At 35.9% G+C, this 21842-nt stretch overlaps 1 protein-coding gene across 1 annotated transcript; it reads right to left on the minus strand.

Moving 5' to 3' along the window:
• Window positions 1–456: 456 nt before the first annotated feature.
• C12H6orf58 (chromosome 12 C6orf58 homolog) lies at window positions 457–17227 on the minus strand. Its single transcript, XM_061207204.1, has 6 exons — window positions 16927–17227; window positions 15001–15087; window positions 13361–13545; window positions 12324–12424; window positions 8325–8563; window positions 457–590 (listed from the first exon to the last, which is right to left on the minus strand). The coding sequence occupies exons 1-6, from the start codon at window positions 17225–17227 to the stop codon at window positions 457–459; spliced, it is 1047 nt and encodes a 348-aa protein (XP_061063187.1).
• Between the last annotated feature and the right edge of the window lie 4615 nt (window positions 17228–21842).

Here is a 21842-nt window from a genome sequence, read left to right on the forward strand (position 1 = left end):
ACCCCCCTAACAAACTAATTATATATTCTATTTGCCAGGTCAGTTTTATGAGTTTTAAAACTTTAATTGAATGTCAGTACTTCATTTTAAAATGTTCTGGACTTTGGTTATAAATCAGCGAGACATATTGCTCTAAATTTCATGAAATCGGGTTACATAGGATAACAACAGAAGAGCCATACAAGTTTATTGTCTGTTTATTAATTTTGTAGTGATTTGTGATAGCTTAATACAATTTTCTTTAGATCCTAAACATTTTAAGTGTTAATGAATTCAAAAATCAAGAATTACTAATTGAGCAAAATAATCATTGCATGAAGTTGAATTTAAAGTTAGGAATGCATGAACAAAATCCTAACAAATGAGCATAAGTCAAAAACACCAAAAACAAGAAAACTATATGATTATGATAGTGTTAAATTTTGAAATTACTGTTGCTCAATTTGTTAGAATTGTTCATTTTAATTCATTAATCATTTCCAGAAACGTTGGATTAAAGATTGCAAGGATTGCTTCAAAAATCTTTAGAGCTAGCTTCTTTGCAACCTGTGTCTTCATTAAAATTTTCCATATAGTCAAAGATAGTGAATCTGGGAAAAATATAAAATAATTACATGTAAATTTAAATGTATACCCATTTGCTAAAATGTTTATTTTAAATAAAATTCTATGTATTTTGGATACAAATATATATGTACATTACATGATAATTATACACATAAAGTTTTTAAATTTAAAATTAATTGACCAGATCTTCATACAAAAATCAGTAAGAAATATAAGCAATTAACCAGAAAACTGGGAAAAGCACACAAACACAAAGAATTGTAAATTCATGTAAGAGTGAAGTAGCACTTTCTACATTACACACAAATTATAGAAATTGCTATATGATAGTAGGTTGGAGAAAATAAGAACCTTAATTCATAGTTTTATAACAAAAATGTAAACTCTGAAAATTTTTTTGAATACCATTTGGCAATATATGACCCATCAACTTGAATACATTTCCTTTCTACACATTTATTGGTAAAATACTAAATTATGGCAAGAAATATATACATAAAATGCCATTGTTACATTATTGCTACCAGCTTATAACAGAAAATAATGTCCACAGTTATGGTATATTCATTAAATGAAACACTACATATCATTTAAACAGAGTGGGTTGGATCAATATGTCCTGATACAGAAAAAGCTCCATGAAGATTTTCTAGTAAAAAGTATAGTGCAGAGCAGTGAGTATGATTTCATTTGTACAGACAACATAGGTTTTATTTATTCATTTATTTGCACTGTTTTAAGTATTTCTTAAAATTCAATAAATTTGCACCAAGGACTGATTTTTTAATATTAGGTGGAAGACCAAGAGATACAAGTGAAGAAAGATGGTAAAGAAGACTTTTATTTTCATTTGATGTGTCACTTAGACTTTTTAAGTTTGAATATATTAAATATACTTAAAAATAAATCAGTAAAATGTACAGTAATTAAAGTGCATTTTAAATAAAGAGAAAATAATTTAGGGTTTTAAAAACAGTTTTTGAAAAGAAGAAATATTTTAGGTTAGATCTGTTACTGTACAAGAGGTAACAGTTTGGCAGTATCCAGAATACTTGGTCCCAGGTATACTTCTTTTTCTTCCTAGGCTCTTTGGGGATAGGAGGATCATGCTTAATTTCCATTAAGAGCTATTTTCATGAACATCCTTTGCTCCTTTCCATGGAGATAAAGCATGTTACCTGATTAATGGGTGTGAGCCTTCAGTTCATGCTTTTCAATTGGCTAGAGCTAATCCACTAAAGTCCTAAGATCCAGGAATAGCTCTTTTTCTCATCTAGACTAGTGAGGAAGTGATACTAGGATACTGACCTATTCTGCAAACTTTCCCTTGGGTGCCCTTTCCCAGGTCTAGAGTAGGGGTATGTAATAGGGAGAACATTGTTGCTGCATGTCTAAATCATATTCTTCAGTTGTTTTCCAGCATTAAAGCTGAGGTTCCATTCACTCATTCCTTTGCTTGTCTTGACTGGTTTTGATTTTGGATACGGGCAAAAAAAAATGTGATCTTTGGTACTGCACAATTACCAGTACTCATTCCTTGAGGGATTTAACTCATATATATAACACTAGTCATTACTTATATTGGAGGCTGCGAAAGCTAATGTCCACAGAGACTAGGAAGGTAACATAAATGTTTGAAATTAGATAAATATAAAAAATTAGTAGTGGGAGTTGTGCACTGTGCAGCTGTGCACCCAAGGATTGCTGTGTCCATGGGACGCTGTTCACTGGGGCCAGGTGTTTGCAGACCTGGCCATGTGAAAACCCATGGAGGGAATTCAGGGATCCTGGAATTTCACCTTAAGATAAATCTGGGGTGGAGATGAAGAAGGAGAATAATAAAGAGAAAATAAAAAAGAAAATTAGTAGTGATGGTAGCTATAAAAACTATTTCAAGGAGAGGCAGTTCCTACTCAACTTCAGGAACTTGGTGACATGCAGAAATATGGGCCCACCATACCCTGTATTACAATGTTTTTAGGAGAGTCTCAGAAATTTAGATTCTTTTCATGAAATTTATCGTTATTATATTTTCACAAATAATTTGATATCTTAAATATTTGTATTTGTAGACCAAACGAAAATGCCTTGATCCATTATTGGGCCAGAGGTTTGCAAACTCTAATAATCTCCAAAATACTCTTCAATCCTAGATGTTTCATTATTGATTTTCTCCTTGGATGATCTATCTATTGATATGTTGAAGTCCCCTAGTATTATTTTTTTGCTGTTTATTTCTCCCTTCAGATCTGTTAATACGTGCTTTATATATTTAGGTCCTCCTATGTTGGGTGCATAAATATTTACAAATGTTATATCCTCCTGTGGAATTGAACCTTTATTATTATATACTGATCCTCTTTGTCTCTTCTTACAATGTTTGTCTTAAAGTCTATTTTTTCTGATATAAGTATAGCGACCTGAGCTTTCTTTTGGTTTCCATTTGCATGGGGTATCTTTTTCCAACCCTTCACTTTCAGTCTGAGTTTCCTTAAAGCTGAGGTGAGTCTCTTGTAGGCAGCATACAGTTGGGTCTTACCTTTTATCCATTCAGCCATTCTATGTCTTTTGATTGGAGAATTTAGTCCATTGACAGTTAAAGTAATTATTGATAGGTATGGACTTATTGCGTTTTGTTCATTGTTTTCTGGTTGTTTTATAATTCCTTTGTGCTTTTCTTCTTCTCTTGCTCTCTTTCTATGTGATTGATGATTTTCTGTAGGGTATGCTTAGATTCCTTTCTCTTTACCTTTTTTTGTATCTACTATAGATTTTTGCTTTGTGGTTACCATGAGACTTACATAAAATATGTTATATTTATAACAGTCTACTTTAAGCCTACAACTTGTTTGAAGACATTCTAAAGTTCTACATTTTTACTCTCACCCCCCACCCCCAAGTTTTATGTTCTCAGTGTCACAATTGACATCTCTTGTCTTATGTACCCATTAACAAGTAATTGTAGTTATAGTTATTTTTATTCTTTAGTCTTTTAATCTTCATACTAGATTCATAAATGATTAACCCACCACCATTACAACATTAGATTATTCTGAATTTAACTGTATTTTACCTTTATCAATGAGACATATTTTATATGTTTTCCTGTTACTAATTAGCACCCTTTTGTTTCAGCTTTAAAAAGTCCCTTTAACATTTCCTATAAGGCTGCTTCATGGTGTTGAACTCCAGCTTTTGCTTTTCTTCAAAAAGCTGCGTTCAATTCTGACAAACAGCTTTGCCAGGTAGAGCATTCTTATTTGGCAGGTTTTTTCTTTCAGCGCTTTGAATATATTGTGCCACTCCCTCTGGCTTGCAAATCTCCTGCTGAAAAACCTGCTGACAGTCTTATGGAGGTTCCTTTCTACATAATAAGTTGTTTTTCTTCTGTTATTTTTAAGAGTCTGTCCTTGTCTTTAACTTTTGATAATTTAATTATAATGTATCTTGGTGTGGGTCTCCTTAGGTTCATTTTATTTGGAACTTAAGCTATCTTTACTCTGTTTAATTTTTTTTTTTTTTTTTTCCTTTTGGTCACACTGGGATCTTAGTTCTCCGACCAGGGTCGAATCCATGCCCCCAGCAGATCAGTGGAAGCACAGAGTCCTAACCACTGGACCACCAGGGAATTCCGTGCTTCTTTAGTTGGATGAATTTCATGGCCTTGTCTTTGAGTTCGTTGATCCTTTCTTCCACTTCAACAGTCTGTTGTTGAACCCCTCTGTTGAATTTTTCAGTTCAGTTATTGTATTCTTCAGCTCTGTGATTTCTGTCTGGTATTTTCTCTGTGTCAAATTTTTTTACTTTTACTTTTTTACTTTACAATGTTCGTGCATTGTTCTCCTGACCTCAGTGAGCATTTCATGACCAATATTTTGAACTCTTTATCAGGTAATCACTTATCTCTGTTTCATTGGGGTTTTCTTCTGAGGTGTTATCTTGTTCTTTCATTTGGAACATATTCCCTTTTTCTTCACATTTCTTGACTTTCTGTGTTGATTTCTATGCATTGTATAATACAGCCATCCCTCCCTATCTTGAAGGAGTGGCCTTGTATAGGACATGAAATTTATCATTTAACCCTGACCCAGCTCTTGGTTGTTTCTCAATCTTTGTGATTGTCTAAGCAATTTTTTTTGTTGTTCTTAGTGTCTCCCAGTAATTGAGGGTGTGCCAAGACCTGTCAGTGTCCCAAAGGGGAGGATCTCAGGTAGCACCTAGATGTAGGCTGATTGTAAGCTGGATCCTCAGGCAATAGCTTTTGTTTGTTACAGTCCTGTGGAATCCATGAACTTAAACTCTGCTGGAGACCGCAGCCAGGCACTCAAGGGGTATCCCCTGCATGGCAGCTGTAAAAAAGTGGGGCACCAAATGTGTGCACAAGTTCCTTTCCAGGATATATCAGCAATCTGGAGTGAGACAGAGGAAGAGTGTGAAGATGGCACCCAATGGGTTTCCAGTCTCTGGAGAATATTGTAGCCAGCCCCTTGATGTGTATTAAATTAGAGGACTGCCGTTCAGTCTGCAGCTATTAAGATAAGCAAATAGGTCTCTTTCATGGAAAGACCGGGCCCATTTCAGTCTGCTGCCTCTGCTTTGGGCTCTGAGGGGCTTGCCACAGTGAGTTTGCACAAGCCCTTTGAGAAGTATCTCTTAGTTCACTTTAGCCTCCTGGGTCTCATGGATGCAATCCCTGTTGCCTTTCAAAGCTAGATGTTTTCGCGGCCCATCTCTCAGGTGGAAGTCTTAAAAGTTGAGATGCCAGATCCAAACCCTTCACTACTCAGGGAGAATCTGGGAGTTGTAAGATCCCTCCAAGGCATGTGTCACTGTGCCAGGGGTGGGGTTTATAGCACAGATCCTCCTTCCTGTTTCAATGTGGGATTTTTTTCTCATTCGCCTGATGTGTAGGAGTCACTCAGCTAGTTTCTGGATTCTTTCCAGAAGGAATTGTTTTGTATGTAGCCCTAGATTAGGTGTGTCTATTGAAAGAGGTAAGCTCAGGAGCCTCCTATGTTGCTCTCTGAATTGAAGCTTTTGAGATGCCCAAGCTCATTTTCTCCCACTTCTTCACGCATCACACTTCAGCAAACAGTTGTCCCCATTCAAAGAAAGGAGAATGAGGCAATGACCTTCTTGGTCAGGATGGGGGCAGTGAAGGGGTCAGCTGGCCTCAGCCTTGAAACGTAAAGTTTAATAAGTTTTTAAAGCACTTTGAATTTCATTACCTTGAATCTAGCTTCTGACAGTTTTGAACCTTCACTCAGTCTTCATTGTTTATTTTCAATATCACCCATGGAAAAAACAAAAAACCTATGCAAGCTTTCTTTTCTTACTACTTATTTATTACCTAATATTATTTCTCAGCTTTAATATGAGTTCTCTAGTGTTAGAATATGTGTAGTCAAGGATTAAAAGCTGATGCCACTGAAGATGGAGAGGTTGTTGAGAATTTTACATAATTAGAAATAAAAAAACTCCTCCATGCCAATTCTTATCATCAGTGAAAATGTTAAAGAGCTAACTTGAGGCCTGAAAAGTCTGATTTTACTTATTTAGTCAAATGAATTTAACTCAGGTTCTTTGTGAAGAACATCATAAAATACTTCTGGAGACTAAAATGTGTTAAATGATACTTTGAAAGTATTTTTGTGAATGTAAATATGTATTTCTATTGAATTAATTTAAAATGTTCATTTTTAAATGTCACTATTTGTATTTTAATTATGCTTTGCTTTTAATATATGTTTTCCCTATCCTCTGCTTATTTGGAAATTCCAAGGCCTTTGGCACTGTTACTGAAGTCTGAGTGTCAGTGGGAATGTGGAGAGTGGTTGGCCATGAGACTAATGGATAGATAATAGTAAATGCCTTATTATGTGATATCTAAACAATTATGCTATCAAGGTTTATTTTTTTTTAAATCAGTAGTTTTCAATATTTAATCACCAATTTTTTTCTTGTGAGAGTAACTCAAAACCACATATTAAATCCAAAGCTAAATTTCAATAAAATTGAATCTCTTAATAAAATATTGTAGTATGGGCCTTCCAAGCTTTCAAGGGCTTTCAACTCTTGACTCAGTTCTTTACCCTTTACATCTTAACAGGGAAGAGCCAGCTTATACCATCCAGGCCTAGAATCCAATTATACTGTGTAATAATTTGGCAGAGATGGCTAGGCGGCTCCTAAAATTCGTGCATCTCCTTTCATGGTGTAGATTTGTCACACAAGAGTGGTTCCTGGGCAACAATTTAATTCCTTAGCCCCCTTTGCGTCCAGATATGGGACAATGTGACTATTTCATACCAATAGAGTATGAGATGAAGTGAGAGAAATATCCAGGCTTTCTCCAACACTATAGTGTCTTTCTGCTGGTGAAATGTGAATAATGTAGAGGCCAGGGGCTGGAAGAACCACAAATGTAAGGATCTTCAGTCTGCTACTCATTGTGTGAAGGAAAGGGGCCACGGACTGAGAACACTGCCCTGGAACCATTACTGGAGCAAGAAAAGACTTCAGTTGCATGAAGCCCCTAAAACGTTTGGGTTTTTTACTCTACTTAATGCAAATAAGAGTTCACAAACTTATAGCTTAATGTTTACTTTGCTTTTATGTCTTTTAAATCTTTCAGATTCATTTTTTTGTTTTTAAAATACTAATATTTTAATTATGTTTTAAGTTGGTTCACTGCATAAGAGCATGTCTGGAAAATTAGGATGATGTAGTAATTCAAACTTGCAGTTAAAGATTTCTTCTGGTTTTCACTCTGCTAGGAAACCTTATAATTGAGAGGCTGAAGCAGAATACTTCTGCCATGACTACTAAGGCTGGATGGAGGGAACTCACATAAGTCAGTTTGCTAGTTTTCTCATTAATCACGGCAGGTTTTCTTTTTCTTTTTTTCTAAATCTGACAGTGTTATTAAGGTTTTTCTTTAAAAAAAATACTATAACAACAACAACAAAAAAAGAATATATCTGGGTTTGTAGATGAATAAAGTACATGAAGTAGTCTGGTAGCCTCATGGGTAAATAAGGACCTGTATGGTCAGGTCCCATAAGATGGCTGCTCTCTTGCTGTCTGTATATGCCTTGCTCCACCCGGCACTGCCTTACCCTTAATTTATGTGCAGGATTGCCTCCCCCTCCTAAGCTGAAACTTTAATCAGTAACTACCTTCGTGATCATCTCAACCCTCAGCTAATGATTGTTCTATAGTCCTCGGACCAGAACGGCTCCAGTATGTTGGGTACTCAACAGAAAAGAGCGGCCCTCGCAAGTTTCTAACCCAAAGAGCTGAGGGGAGGCATATTCCAACAATCCCCCTGGAAACCAAGGAGCCCTTCTGATGTCACGTCCCTTATAACTGATAGCCTCCTCCTCCCCTGTGTAGGGAAGGTTGTTACTGCGTCCTGCCGGCTATTGACTGTACCACCGTGGGGTGTCGCTCCAGGACCTTTGCCTCTGACTTCGTAAGATTTCCTGTGCAGTAAATGGCTGAAGTCTCTGTAGCTGACATGGCTGGGCTGTTGCAAGGATTGCAGGACTGTGGGGTGCAGTCTAACAGGACCCATAAGAAAGGACAAGCCATGAATGCAAGGACCAAAATGTGTGTAATGGATACCCTTAAGAAACCATGACTTTCTTTGAGGGTATGTGCTTTAGCAACATATATCTCTGATAATCATTATTTCTTCCTTTATCTATTCAACACAATATTGATTTTCTTTAAGGTATTGTTTATAAGGCCTTTACCTGTAGCGTTATCCACTTCGTGAAGAAGACTTAGACCAAGCAGGACTGTGTTCTGAAAGCCAGTAAAGTCACTGATGAAGGGGGCTTTATCCCCATCAACAAGCACTCGTGGTGGCAGGCCCTTCTGGAACTCAGATATTCGAATAAAGGTTGTAGGAAAGCAGGCTGCAGCTAAATAGTCTAAAGCCACACACCAATCTCTTCCAAAATCTGCTTCTGGTTTAGAATAATATTCTAACCTAAAAGACAAGTGGAAACATGTACAATTATAATTACTCCACTCAGAATTTCAGCCTCGTCATTTTCTAGGAAAGATCACCTTCTGCCAACAAACTAAGAATGTAGTTTTTAGTTTTAGAATGTGAGTGCCTGCCTTTGAAGATATAAGTAATTAAAATTTTAAATTTGGAAAGGACCATCCCATCAGTTGTATATGTTTTATTTTGAGTTTTTTATCTCTATTAACCAGATACCTTATACCTTGCGAATCATATAACCAGGTGTTAGACTATGACTAAGTAGTAGAAATGTGCAGATAAAAATCAAAGTTTCCAAGATAAAATCTCTGCTAGACTCAGACATCCTTAGTAAAACTGTTGATTTCCTGGGGTCAGGAGACCCCTAAAACACTGAGCATCCTAGAGAGACAGATGTCTGATTTTCTGAATACATGGGGTGTTTTTTTCTAGTGGAGGAAATCTGCTGGGAAACCAAACTCTCACCTATTTGGGGAACAAGTTATTACAGTGGAAAGGTTAGGGTGTAGTAATTAGTTTTGTAACTATATAATTCATGGCTCCTGTCCCCACCCACTGCTGAACAACTTGCAGGTTTTGAACAAAGTTGTTCCCCCTGAAACACTGTCTACTCCCTGCTTTGCTCACCAGCTACATTCTCTTTTAAGTCTCATCATAGGTGTCACCTCCTTCACAAAGTTTGCCATCCCACCTGAGGTGGAATCAACTATTTCCTACTCCACTATATTCCCAAAGCACTATATTACTCATATATTTAAAAGTTTGTTTTCTCGTTAGATTATATTCAATTTTCTAGTAATTAGGTTATATTCTAATTTTTCTGTTTCCAAAGTACATATGTAGGGTCTATTAAACAGAAAACATTTGCATCATGTTTGTCAATGTTAAGCAAATCATAACATAACCCAGAGAAGAAACCTTGCTGTGTTTCGCTCACATGCACACAGGCTCCTTCCTGCCTCTAACACCCAGAAGTGGAAGACTGCATACGGTGTGCTCTTAATGAGAGAAGAGTTTGGTTTGGATTCACAGTTGACTATTTTTAGTCACATCACAGCTGATTATGAAGTAAGGATTAAAGGAAATGTGAATGCATAAGGATTTTGACCAATAGCCACGTAGCCCTAGTAACAATGGATTAAACAAATTGCAAGGGAGTCAGCAACACTAGGAAAGGGGGAAAGGGATGTGGGCACCAGATCAAGACACAGAGGCCATAGGAGCACAAGTGAAATTCAATGGAAGCCTTTCACATTATTCTATTGAATGTGCTATTGAACAATTCAACCAATAAGTCAGTTAAATTATGTCCAAGCAAAAAGAAAAATACACCTTAAAAGGCTCATTTTAATTGAAAATATATTTTAAAACATAAAATATATACATGTACCAGCCAATCTGAGGATCCAGGACCACAGAGTTTTATTTAAGTATATGTAGACTACACAGGGTTCAGTATTGCCTCATGTAAAGAAACAACTCCTAGTATTTATTTTTACCTAAAGAAAGTAACTCATGAGGTTTTAAGGAAGTTCCCCAGGCTGTACAGATTGTAAACATGGCCTCAATTCTTCAATACTCTCTATGTCCCTGTTTTTTGGCATGTCATTTTCCAGTGCCCCTTCCGCAGATGCATACTACCATGTATAAAATAGATAAACAAGGATTTGCTGTATAGCACAGGGGACTATATTCAATATCTTGTAATAAACTATAATGGAAAAGAATAAAAAAGAATGTAGATACATATGTATGTATATGTACATATACATGTATATAAATATATATATATGTACATATACATGTATATAAATATATATATATTTATATACATATATGTATAAAACCAAATTACCTTGCTGTATACCTAAAACAAACACAATATTGTCAATCAACTATACTTCAATTAAAAATTAAAAAATATATATTAGCCCCCTTGACACAGCATAAGCTTAAAATGCATTTTCATACTTGGTTTCTCTCTCTTGCTATTCTGTCATCACAGTGAAGAGCACCCAGGCTTGCCTGATGGAGAACGAGAGACAAGTGGAGCAGAGCTGAGCTTTCCCACTCACCCCTGTGGGGCCGGTAAAAATCAGCCAACATGACATGAGCCCAGGAAAGATCCGCAGAGCTGCCCAGCTAAGCCTCAGGCACATGAGTAATCAACGCTTACTGTCCTATGACGCTGAGGGTTAATGGCTGTTGATTGTGCCTCACATTCTTGTGAGAAAAACTGGATGCAATACAGGGCCACACATCTAATTAATTGCAGAGTCAGGACTGAAACCCTAGCAACTTGGCTTTAAAGCTCATGTTCTTTACAACTGCCCTCTACTGCCTCTTGTGATGATAATAGTTACTTTACATTGACTGCTTCTCATGTGACAGTGGTATGTTAAGCATGATGCATAGATAGATTTAATCCCCAAAATTACCCTATGTAGTATGTACTGTTATTATTACAAGTTCAAAGATGAGAAAACTGAGTTTATCACTGTTTGGATTGCCCAATTTAATACCTAGTTGTTGGAACCAATAGGTAAAGGAGGACATATGCTGTGAATCTGCTAATCAGGTGATTTATTTACCTTATTGGATGATGGAGTTTGTGAGACAGACAACAACCAGTGGAATATGAGGTACCCAACATTCTTGCCTGGATTTACAAATTTGCTTGTATAATGCCAATGAGCCCTGATTTTTGTGGTTGTTGTTGTTCCTGTTTTATACTATACCCAGATTTCTAGCCCATACTTCACTCTTGGGGATTGACTCCACCCCCTAAATAGCATCTGTAACCATTGATTTTATGCACCAACTTGACTGGGCCACAGGGTGCCCAGATATTTGGTCAAACATTATTTTGGGTATTTCTGTGAGGGTATTTTTGGAAGATATTACCATATAAATCTGTAGACGGAGTAAAGCAACTTGCCCTCTATAATGTGGATAGGCTTCCTCCAATCAGTTGAAAGCCTGACTAGAACAAAAAATTAATCTTTCAGTGAGTAAGAGAGAATTCTCTTGGCTGATGGCCTTCAAACTGAGACATAGGCTCTTCCTGGTTCTATAGCAGCTGCAGCCTTTTTACTTGAACTGGACATTGGCTTTGCAAATTATAGATTTGCCACCCTCCATAGTCATAGGAGCCAGTTCCTTACAAAAAATCTATATCTATCTATCATCTATCATCTATAAATCTATCATCTTCTATTGGGTCTGTCTCTGTGAAGAACACTAACTAATACAGTGCTATTCACATCTTAACACAAATCATTCTTACACTCTCACATCTAGGTGTATAATACTTCTAAGTGTACCTGTGGAGTGACTTGATAATCTTCTAGGCTATTTTGTATGCAAACCCTGATGTTACTTAATTTTCTTCCCCAAGTATGTAGCTACCATATTATGTGCCTATGATTAAAACAAACAGTGATAATTTCTTTTGTTTTTTTTTTTTTAATAGAGAGAAATTGGTTGTATGTTTTTTTGGTTGGTTGGTTGGTTGGTTGGTTGGTTGGTACAAGATTTTTCTTCTCAAATTTTTGCCCCTTCTTCATAAAACAATTTTTAATCCTGATCATACTAAAATAATCACACATCATCATTAAAATCCCCAATGATTAAATATAATATTTAATAGGAAGATTGATATTAGAAAATGAATAAAAAGGCATAAATAAGACGAAAAATTATTTGCCATATTAAGTAGAAATAACTTGGGATCCATTCTTACCTATCTTCAAAAATTTTGTAAGCATCTTTCAAGGCTGAGAGATGTGCATCCCACAAGTACTTCAACAAGTCATCAAAGCTACTAGAAGGTGACTGCAAACGCTATAGTAAAGAGAAGAAATTTATTCATATTTGAGCAACTATAACAATTCTTCTCTACAATTTAATTTTGTTCACATTTACAATTTAACAATATTCTACATGGCAGGAAAATTTTGTTTCTATGGATTAATTTGTGTAAGCCATTAGTAACTAACACTCTGTAAAGACTATAATAATTATCTATTATTAGTAGTAATATTGAGTGCATCTATAAGAGACGAACTGCATGTGTTTTCCCAAAAGTCAGTATTTTATACTGACCAAGAGAACTTTACTTTTTGTTTATCAGTTGTTTTTCTGCTACCATAGTTGAAATTACCACAAAAGTTTAACATTAAGAAAAGAGGGAAATTACCAGAATATTTAATTTAATCACATCTTTAAAAATGAACTAATAATCTGTAGAACTAGTACATCTATATTTTAGCATTGATTTTGGTTCATGACTGTGCTTAACCAATGTATTTTATTTTGGTCACTGAATATTTGGTTTTGATTGCCACATAATTGTTTAGTTATACCTATTTGTGACCGCTTATCAAATCACTTGAAATAAGTTAATTGACTATTCTAAAACCAACTCCATAATCATATTTCTCCCAAGTGTTATTGCTCAGTTGACTTGAAGGTTCAATTACCAGAATAATCCTTTCATTCAGTGAGACATCCTATGTGCTCTCACATTTATGTATGGCTTATTTAGGGTGAGAAGAGTGGATAGATTTTCTGTTAATGCTGCATTGGTTCAGAGGGTGTAAATGACATGTAATGCCCTGCTGTAATGTAATGATATTAATATAACTGGCATAAAATTTTACATTTTTATAGCATATAATGCACACAAAAACCTAAACAGAAAGCATTATACAAAAAAAAGAAAAAGAAATTCTCTTACCACCTCCTAAGAGAATAAATTATAAAACTTAATAAAGGCACCTTGTAAAGGGCATTCCACTTGTTCATCGTCTTAGGAAAGGATGACTGACAACTAGAAATATTAAGACAAAACTTTGTCTGGTCCTTCGGCGGTGGCAAAAGCAGGACTTGATCTGATGATATCCCCATTATGCCAGAATCAACCGCAGCAAGGAAGGGTAGTGCACATAGAAAGTAATTTATATCTGTAATTGCAAAATACTTATTATTACCACAAGCACTAACAAATGTGATAGAGGATATTTTAAAGTAATCTGTAAACCATTAAGCAAAAACTCACAGATGCAGGAACATGAAAAAAAGTCACTGCAAAATATTGAAAATCTCCCTAAGGATCATATACATAACTTTAACATGTTTCTGTTAATAACTCTACAATTGGAAATGAATATGGGTTAAAATAGTTGACTACAATATTTTAAAACAAAAAGTAATTTTAATGAATTTGGTACCATTCATTTTTCAAAGCATTATGTAAAAATGGAAGAAAGATATCTACTTATGCACAGAATGATACAACACCTCTAGCTGAGGTTTTACCATGAAATGTGATTTTTTTCTAAATTATCTTAATATGGTTATAGGATTGATATTTTGTATTTTATTTAACCAAGTTTAATGTGCAACCATGACGTCACAAAGTCCTTGCCTTACGTTAGGTCTTTAAAGCAAAAATATTGGGTAAGTGTTGGCAATAGATCTTTGGATAATTAAATTAACACTGAATTAAGATTTTTTAAATTTCTCTCTAAATGAAACCTATTCCAGCAAATTTAGACATCATGATATAGTTGACTGTAAAGCTTGTTGTACTGATTCCCACTGGTGATGTAGAACATTTTTCATCATAGACATGTATTTTGAATGCAGTCCTACGCCCCAGGGTAGCAGGCTTATACTCCAAACTATGGAGTCCATGTGAGACAAAAGAAGCCTGAATTCTAGATCTGTAGTCATGACTATTTGTGAGTCTTTGAAAATACTCCATTGGTATCCTATGAGAAAAATAGGTAAAGGTGTATATGATGTGTGTCACTGCAAGAAAGTGAAATTTAATGTGACCTTGTTTCTAATTATTGGGAAATATCTCTAAGAAAGTGTGTGTAAATTAATTTCACTACTAAAATACAAAATAAGGTTAAAGAATTAGAAACTACCTTCTAATTATTTTAGTATTAAATATCCGACAGAGGCCTTAGATTACTGATTGATAGAACGATTTGTGGTAGATTAATCTCTGACATTTTTATGAGTTTCAAAGTTAAACACATTTTATCTGAGCAAAATGAGAAGAAAGCATTATTTTCTTGTCCTCTCCTTTCTCATCCTTCCTCGTCCTTGGAGACTCCTCTGGCTAGTGGGACCTCCCATCTAACTGCCAATGCTGGTCGTTCAAAGGCCGTTGTCCTTTGCTGTTCCTCAATTCAGTCCCCGTGTGAAATATGTCCAAAGGAATCATTATTGAAATTGTGGCCATAAATCCTAGAATGTGACATAAAGGCCACAAGGTACATGATGAAGTAAATTCCTTTTTACAGAGGAATAGTGCTGTTTTTGTTTTGTCTCTGTCCCTCAGATTTTAGGTTGAATATTTTCTTTGCAGGAAGGTTATTACCTATTTTGCTATTAAATGAACATACCAGCCCACCAACTGTCCACAGAGATGCACAAACGATCTCCAGAGTCATAGCCACAGTCTGTCCTTCGGCTGGGATCAACTAATCTGCCTAGAAGAGAGAGGATGCATGGATTATTTATTATGCACATTTTGAAGATGGTAATAATTGTCCCTTACCTAGGCGCAGTTTGTTTGCAAAGATGCACAAACATTTCTCTTCTGATGACTTGTGTTTATCTTCCGATCACTCTTTACCCTTCATTTCCCATCTCAGAACCAATTTCTATTCCTTCATCTAACATCACCACAGTATTCCACTTTTGGGTTATCTGTTTTGAATATTATTTGCTTTTGTGATTATTCTCCTTTTCCTAACCTAATCGTTCTCAAAGCAATGATTGATAAAGAACTTGTTAATGCTGTTAACCTGCATGAATATTACAAGTGTGAGTTTTCCTAATTGATTATTCCTCAGGCTGCACACGCACGCATGCATGCACACACACCTGCACTCAGTCACATATACCTATGCCATGCTATTTCCAGGCTCTGTTCTGTAGCTTAATTTTCCGTATTATTAAATTAGAATAGAATTTCTGGTGGTGGACCTAGGCATTGATATTTTTAAAAACTAGGTAGTTGTTTTCAACGTGCAGCTACACGCGAGGACCTCTGCTTTTGTTCATTCTTTTATTCCTTAGCAGATTTTGTTTCTCTTTCCACAGTGAAATTCTGTCCACATTTCAAATCTCAGTTCAAATGCATTTTTTTTCTGATTACTCCAGCTGACTCCACTGTGTCCCTTGTTTTGCACTTTAATTTTTAACAAAGAGTTGTTATTTATTGTTCTCTGTTTAATTTCTAATACCTTTCCTGTTTCAATTGTGTTGTAAGGTCTTTGACAGCAGGGAAGCTGTCTGCAATACTTACTTACCCGCACCCCACAGCTGCTTTTAGAAAATGCTGGAGACATATAAGCCCATCATTAGATGAGTTTAGTCAGGCTTGATCATAATATGTGAATGTAATGAAAGAATAAGAAAAGCATTCACCCTCCATCTACTGCTGGCCCCCAGGCCCCGGAGTCTGGCGTGCCTCCCATGGCGGACTATGTGCTAATGATTTCTCCTGGATCTCTATCTTTTTGACTCTGAGGAAAGCCAGATAAATAGGAGTTGGTTTGAGTCTCAAGACATCACCTGACAAAGGTGGATGAATTGCCAACTTCAGTAGCTCCTGTACGTGACTCCTCCTCAGATCTTAGACAAACCTTAATCTTCTCCCTATATTTTTTCCATCAGAACAGAACAAATTTCCTTATTGGTGGTGTTATCAGTATGGAGTGAAGGAGGCACCACTCTGTTTCATGAGCTTCTCCGTCAGCCGAAATATCTTATAATTTGTGAGTCTTTGGCCCAAACATATCTTCTAACTAAACACTAGAATGTATTTTATTTTTGAAAGGAATCAATCTTTTGCAGAGAAACATCCTCATGAACAAGGTGCCACTCCTGCTTCTCTCCATCTCCATGTATAGGTTATCATAGTTAGAACTTTAAGAAATTCAAACTAATTTGACATCACCTTCTGCTTTTAATCCATATCTCCTTGACTGTTTTGTTCATCCCAGGGCTTAGAATAGAGTCTGGCACCTAGTAGGAGTTCAATAAATATTTGTAGAATGCCCAATAGGTTGGATATGAAGTCTTTTTGGGTTTGGCAACTATGCCATATGCCCCATTGCAGTTTCTAGTCAAAACAGGCAACACAGAAAGATTGATGGAGGAGAAGGAGAAGCAGTAGAAAAATAAGGGTTATGAGGGGAAAAGAGGAAAAAGAAAAGAATCAATTTTCAAAGACATGCTATGGTGTATACAGAGTTCCATTACCCAATTACAACATGGTTATATTGGAAGATCATTAGAATAAAAACAAGGGTCATTCTTACCTGTAGTATATTGCCAGCCATGCTGCAAAGGCAATCCCCATAAAAAATTTTGTTCATTATCTGGTGCAAATTTTTCAAAATAACTGGCTGTTTTGTTCATGAGGATTTTATACATCCCCATTCTCTTAGAGTATACCCAGGGATCAATAACATACTTTCCATTCTCCACCCTGTAGTCACTGAACTGACCAGGACTCTCGCTCCACAGGGGGGGATACAGATCTGAGAGACTGAAAGCTCCTGCTAAAGAAACAGAAATGCAACCAACTAGTGCACAGGCCCAAGGAGGAAGGAAAGCCATCACGCCAGAGCTGGGGGTGGAGACTGTGGCAGAGCTTTTATTGGGACGTGGAGGAAGAAGTCATGGTATTTGCTTATATCCTAGCATATCAAATCTCTGTTCTTTTTCCTGGAGATGATAGTCCTTCCCTGGGAAAGTCTTACCAGTGAAAACAGGCTGCTTCCCCAGGTAAAGAGAACAAACTAGAGGATACCAGAAGGGAGAGGGAAGGGAAGGGGGGCAGTTCGAGGTAGGGAATTAAAAGATACAAACTACTATGTATAAAATAAATAATCAACAAGATCATATAATATAGCACAGTATATATATATATATATAAATATAGCTATTATTTTGTAATAAATTTAAATTGAGTATAATCTATAAAAATGTTGAATCACTATGTTGTATACCTGAAACTAATATAATATTGTACATCAACTATACTTCAATTTAAAAAAAGGAAATGAAAAAAATGGGGGGCTTCCCTTGTTTAATAACATCATCAATATGTTATTCACATGACAGTTGAAAAAAGCTGTTGAAAATTTTAATGTTGAATGAGTCAATATTTTAAACACTTTTAGGAAACTGCTACTATATTTACATTGTCCTTTAATGCCTATGAAGTTAAGCACACTCCTACACATCTGTCTTGACCTTATTCATCTAGAAATATAAAGACATGGAACTTACTTATCTTTGCAGAAAAGAGTTTACATAGCAAACCTGAGATTGCTATTATAAGAAAAACCTGCTGGCAAGGTTGACCCTTGGCTGGCATTTGTGTACTTGGCTCTCAAAGTTCCCACTCTACAGCTAAGTGACAAGGTGATTAACTGTACCTAGACTGTGCAAACAATAAGGTATGTGTGAAACACCTGCTCCCTTGTAGAGTCTGGAATTTTCATATGTGACCAGCCCCCTAGTAAACCAGAGGATGCCTATGTGACTAGCCCCCCATAAACATCTTGGGCACTGAGCTTTTAATGGGCATCCCTGGGTGGAAACATCACACATATGTTGCTGCACGTTTGTTGCCGTGGTGAAAGTGTACCCTGTGTGACCTCTCACGGGAGGGAGAGAGCATACCTGGAAACCTACACATGCATTCCTCTAGACTCTGCCTGTGTCTTTTCCCTTAGGGTTCAGCTGCATATCCTACTACATCACTGTAGAGAATCTTATCCATGAGTATAACTACATGCTGAGTCCTGTGAGTACTTCTAGAGAATGTTTGATCATAGGTCCCTGATGGAAAACCTTCAGATGCCCATTAGTTTATCTCTCACCAAAGACTAAGAAAAAACTTTTTATACATTTAGTTAGTATATTTATTGAATATGAAAACTGCTAGCTCCCATACTGAATCACTTATCTCTAGATTCCAGAGGGAAAGACAAAGTCTAACCGATTCTAATTTCAGGTGTAATTTTCAACTAATATAAAAAAAAAATCCTGGTGATTACAATTTCATTATAAAGGAATGGAATCCTCTAAAAGGGCTGAGTTTTCTCCATACAAAAGCTATTCAACTAGTGTTTGGGGGTGGGTAATGTACATGAAATTGATATATTGGCTAACATATAAAATAGTTGAATTTTGGAACTCCTGCATCAGAACCTAAAGAATAGCTTAGGATAGGATGGCCTATAATATTATAGATAAAACTACAGACACCTTCCAGGAGTTCCCGAGCCTAAATTATGATTTAAAAATATATCACATATGATATTAGAGTACTTCCTTCTCAAAAAAAAGCTTTAATATATTGCACAGTAAATATGAATGTTGATATACTAGGATTTATGAAAAATATATGAAAGATCCACTTAATAGAAGTTTCTGTTGCAAGGGAGAAGCTTGAAGTGTGCCTGTGTATCCAATAGACCAAGCCAGTTTGTCGGCAAAAATTCCTAGTTAATTTCCAATTTTCCTTCTTCCTTAGAATTTTAGTTAGGAACATGGACAACCAGAATTAAGACTACATTTCCAGTATCCCTGGCCCAAGCAACCACGTTACTAACTGCTGGCCACTGGAACATAAATGGAAATGGTGCCCACATGTCCCTTAAAAGAAGAGGACATGCCACTTCCTTATCCCTTCATCTGTGTTGTGGTTTGGATTGTGAAAGTGATGGCTAAAATTCCATCTCGACACTTAAGGACAATGATACTATCTTGGGAATGGTAGAATGCAAAGCTAGATCCCCGAGAACTATGGAGCCATACTTTCATCCTTCTTCTATTCCCCACCCTTGGTCGAAGAGTAGAAAGATTTAGAGTTTTTTGTATGCAAAGCACATGGCTTTTTGTTCACACATGAAGAGTCCTACTAATCAATAAAATTTTTTGAACTGTCAGAAACAGAAAGTATACTCAACGTTTCTAAAATAAAGTATCTCTACTCCAATGAAAATTAATTTTAAAAAACAAATAAAATAAAATAAGGTATCCCTAAATATTTAACTGGTTTATACTTAAGAGCATGTAAAATATTTTTATAGTTAATATTTTAATTACACGTGTTATATTTATACAAGTGTAATAGTATGGCAGATAGGCTATATTTTTCCTGATTAAATATTCCTTGGTTATACTTTTTGTCTGAAATGGGTTATTATTAACTCCTTTGTAAAATTGTCTTTATTCCCTCTACTATGGAATGAAATATAAAGGGAAAGAAGCAAAAACCAAAACCAAAATAAAAACAAAACAAAACACCAAAACTGCATCTTCATTGGAACAAGGACATGGATATACTTGAAAATTATACACTAGAAACATATTTAAAACAAAGATGTACCCTGAACTCCTTGACCGGGTATGCAGGTTAAACATTAACTTTTTGTGAGATCTAGAGCCACAAGAGGAGAATATCACTAGACACCCTGTTTGAAACCCCAGAAGAGAAGAAAGTGCGAGATAAATCACATCTACACATGATTTTGATTACCTCTTACCCCTTGATTGAGGGCACTGTCCCTACAATCTCCACCAGCTTTCTACAAGTCTTATTGGTTATCTCTTTAAATTTTCCATTTTTTAAAAGTTACCTAATTCTAAGAGCTATCACTCCATTCCTGGAACACTGCAAAGTTTGGGTACTGCTGCCCCGAATTCTTGTCCCTCCTGATCCAATCCATCTTATGCAGTGCATTCAGAATAAGATCTCATGGCACTGTTTTGATCTTGTTATGACACCACTCAAGATATTACTATAAACCCTGCTCTCCACTTAACCAAGTCCAGAGTACAATGTTTTGATCACCTGTCAGCTTTTCAACCTTATCCAACTATCTTCGTTACAGAAAAATACCTCATCCACTGTCCCTTTGAACAATCCATTTGCTGTTTTCACACTTTATGTTTGATTGTAGCTTTCTCCTTCTCATCTCCACTTTACCCTATTGTACTTTTTTTCAATCAGCTCAAGTTCTATTCTCACAAATCTTCCATGATTCAGCACATTGCTTTGCATACAATAGATACACTTTCAGTGGACTTAATTTCATTTGCCTTTAAGAAATGAGATGTATTCTGAATATATTCTGAATAGGCCAATGTAAAAAAGTTCAGTTACTCTGAAGAGTACAGTACGTAATGTTTCTTTTTTTCCTCTGGATACTTTCAGGAGTTTTCTTTGTTTTCATCAGTTTGCATATAATATGCTAATTATTTTTTAAAATTTATGCATCCTGTTTGGTGTTTTCTGTACTTCATGGGTTTGTAGTTCTATGTGTGTCATTAATTTTGGAAAATTCTGAGTCATTAATATTTCAAATATTTCTTCTGCCTCATTCTCTTTTTTCTTTTCTATTTTTCCCTATCTTTTATTCATATATGTTTTGGTAATTTCTATTCACCTATTTTCAAGTTCACCAATTTTTTTTGCCTCAGCAAAGTATATTAATGAGATATTGATATACCTTTCATAGACATTCCTCATCTCTGTTAACATTTCCATTTCTTATTTCTTAAGGTTTCTATCCCTTTGCTGAAATTAGCGGTATGATCTCGTATGTTGACCAACTCTTCCATTAGGGACTTTAACATATCAATCTTCGATATCTGAGTCTGGTGCTAATTTCTTTCCAGCTTGGAAGTACATTCATTTCTTTGACTTTATATGCTTCAAAAAAAATTTTGAACATGGCAACATACCAAAAAGGAATAATAAATATTAATTTATTTTTGTACAAAGACAGGCTACATTGAATTCTGAGCTATTGGAACTTAGGTCATCTAGGTGCAAAAGTGCTATTCACCCTCCTCTTGTTCTAGTTTTAGGCCTTCTGCCATGTATTCCCCTTTCCCCATGTTTACACAGTTTTTATCTTACCTTCTCCCAGTGTCCTGAGAGTGACAGTTTGTTGCCATATTATTCCCACACACAGAGATTAGGGCTTTTGTTCCATAAAAGAATAAGAGAGAAGGGGCCAAAAGGAGTTTTTTGTCCCTCCTCCAGAAGCAGCTACTCCCCCTCTCTGCTTGCACATGGAGAAATCTTTCTCAAGACTCTCTGTGGTCTTCCTTGTAAGAAATAATATTGTTTTTTGCTGAAGTGCATGGGAGGTGAAAGGAAAGAGGAATCTGAAAGGTGACTCCCAGATATTTGGCTTGGCCTGAGACACAT

Source organism: Eubalaena glacialis, chromosome 12 (assembly GCF_028564815.1).
Source record: "Eubalaena glacialis isolate mEubGla1 chromosome 12, mEubGla1.1.hap2.+ XY, whole genome shotgun sequence".
NCBI lineage: Eukaryota > Metazoa > Chordata > Mammalia > Artiodactyla > Balaenidae > Eubalaena > Eubalaena glacialis.

Bases quoted from the DNA above. Each gene is read 5' to 3' on its own strand.
- C12H6orf58 (XM_061207204.1), bottom strand. From the start codon at position 17,227: ATGGCTTTCCTTCCTCCTTGGGCCTGTGCACTAGTTGGTTGCATTTCT. The intron at 8,564-12,323 runs GTAAGAATGGAT...CTTGTCTTTTAG, and splicing joins TACAAAATTTTTGAAGATAG to GTTAGAATATTATTCTAAAC. The intron at 591-8,324 runs GTAAAGGCCTTA...TATTTTTCCCAG, and splicing joins CGAAGTGGATAACGCTACAG to ATTCACTATCTTTGACTATA.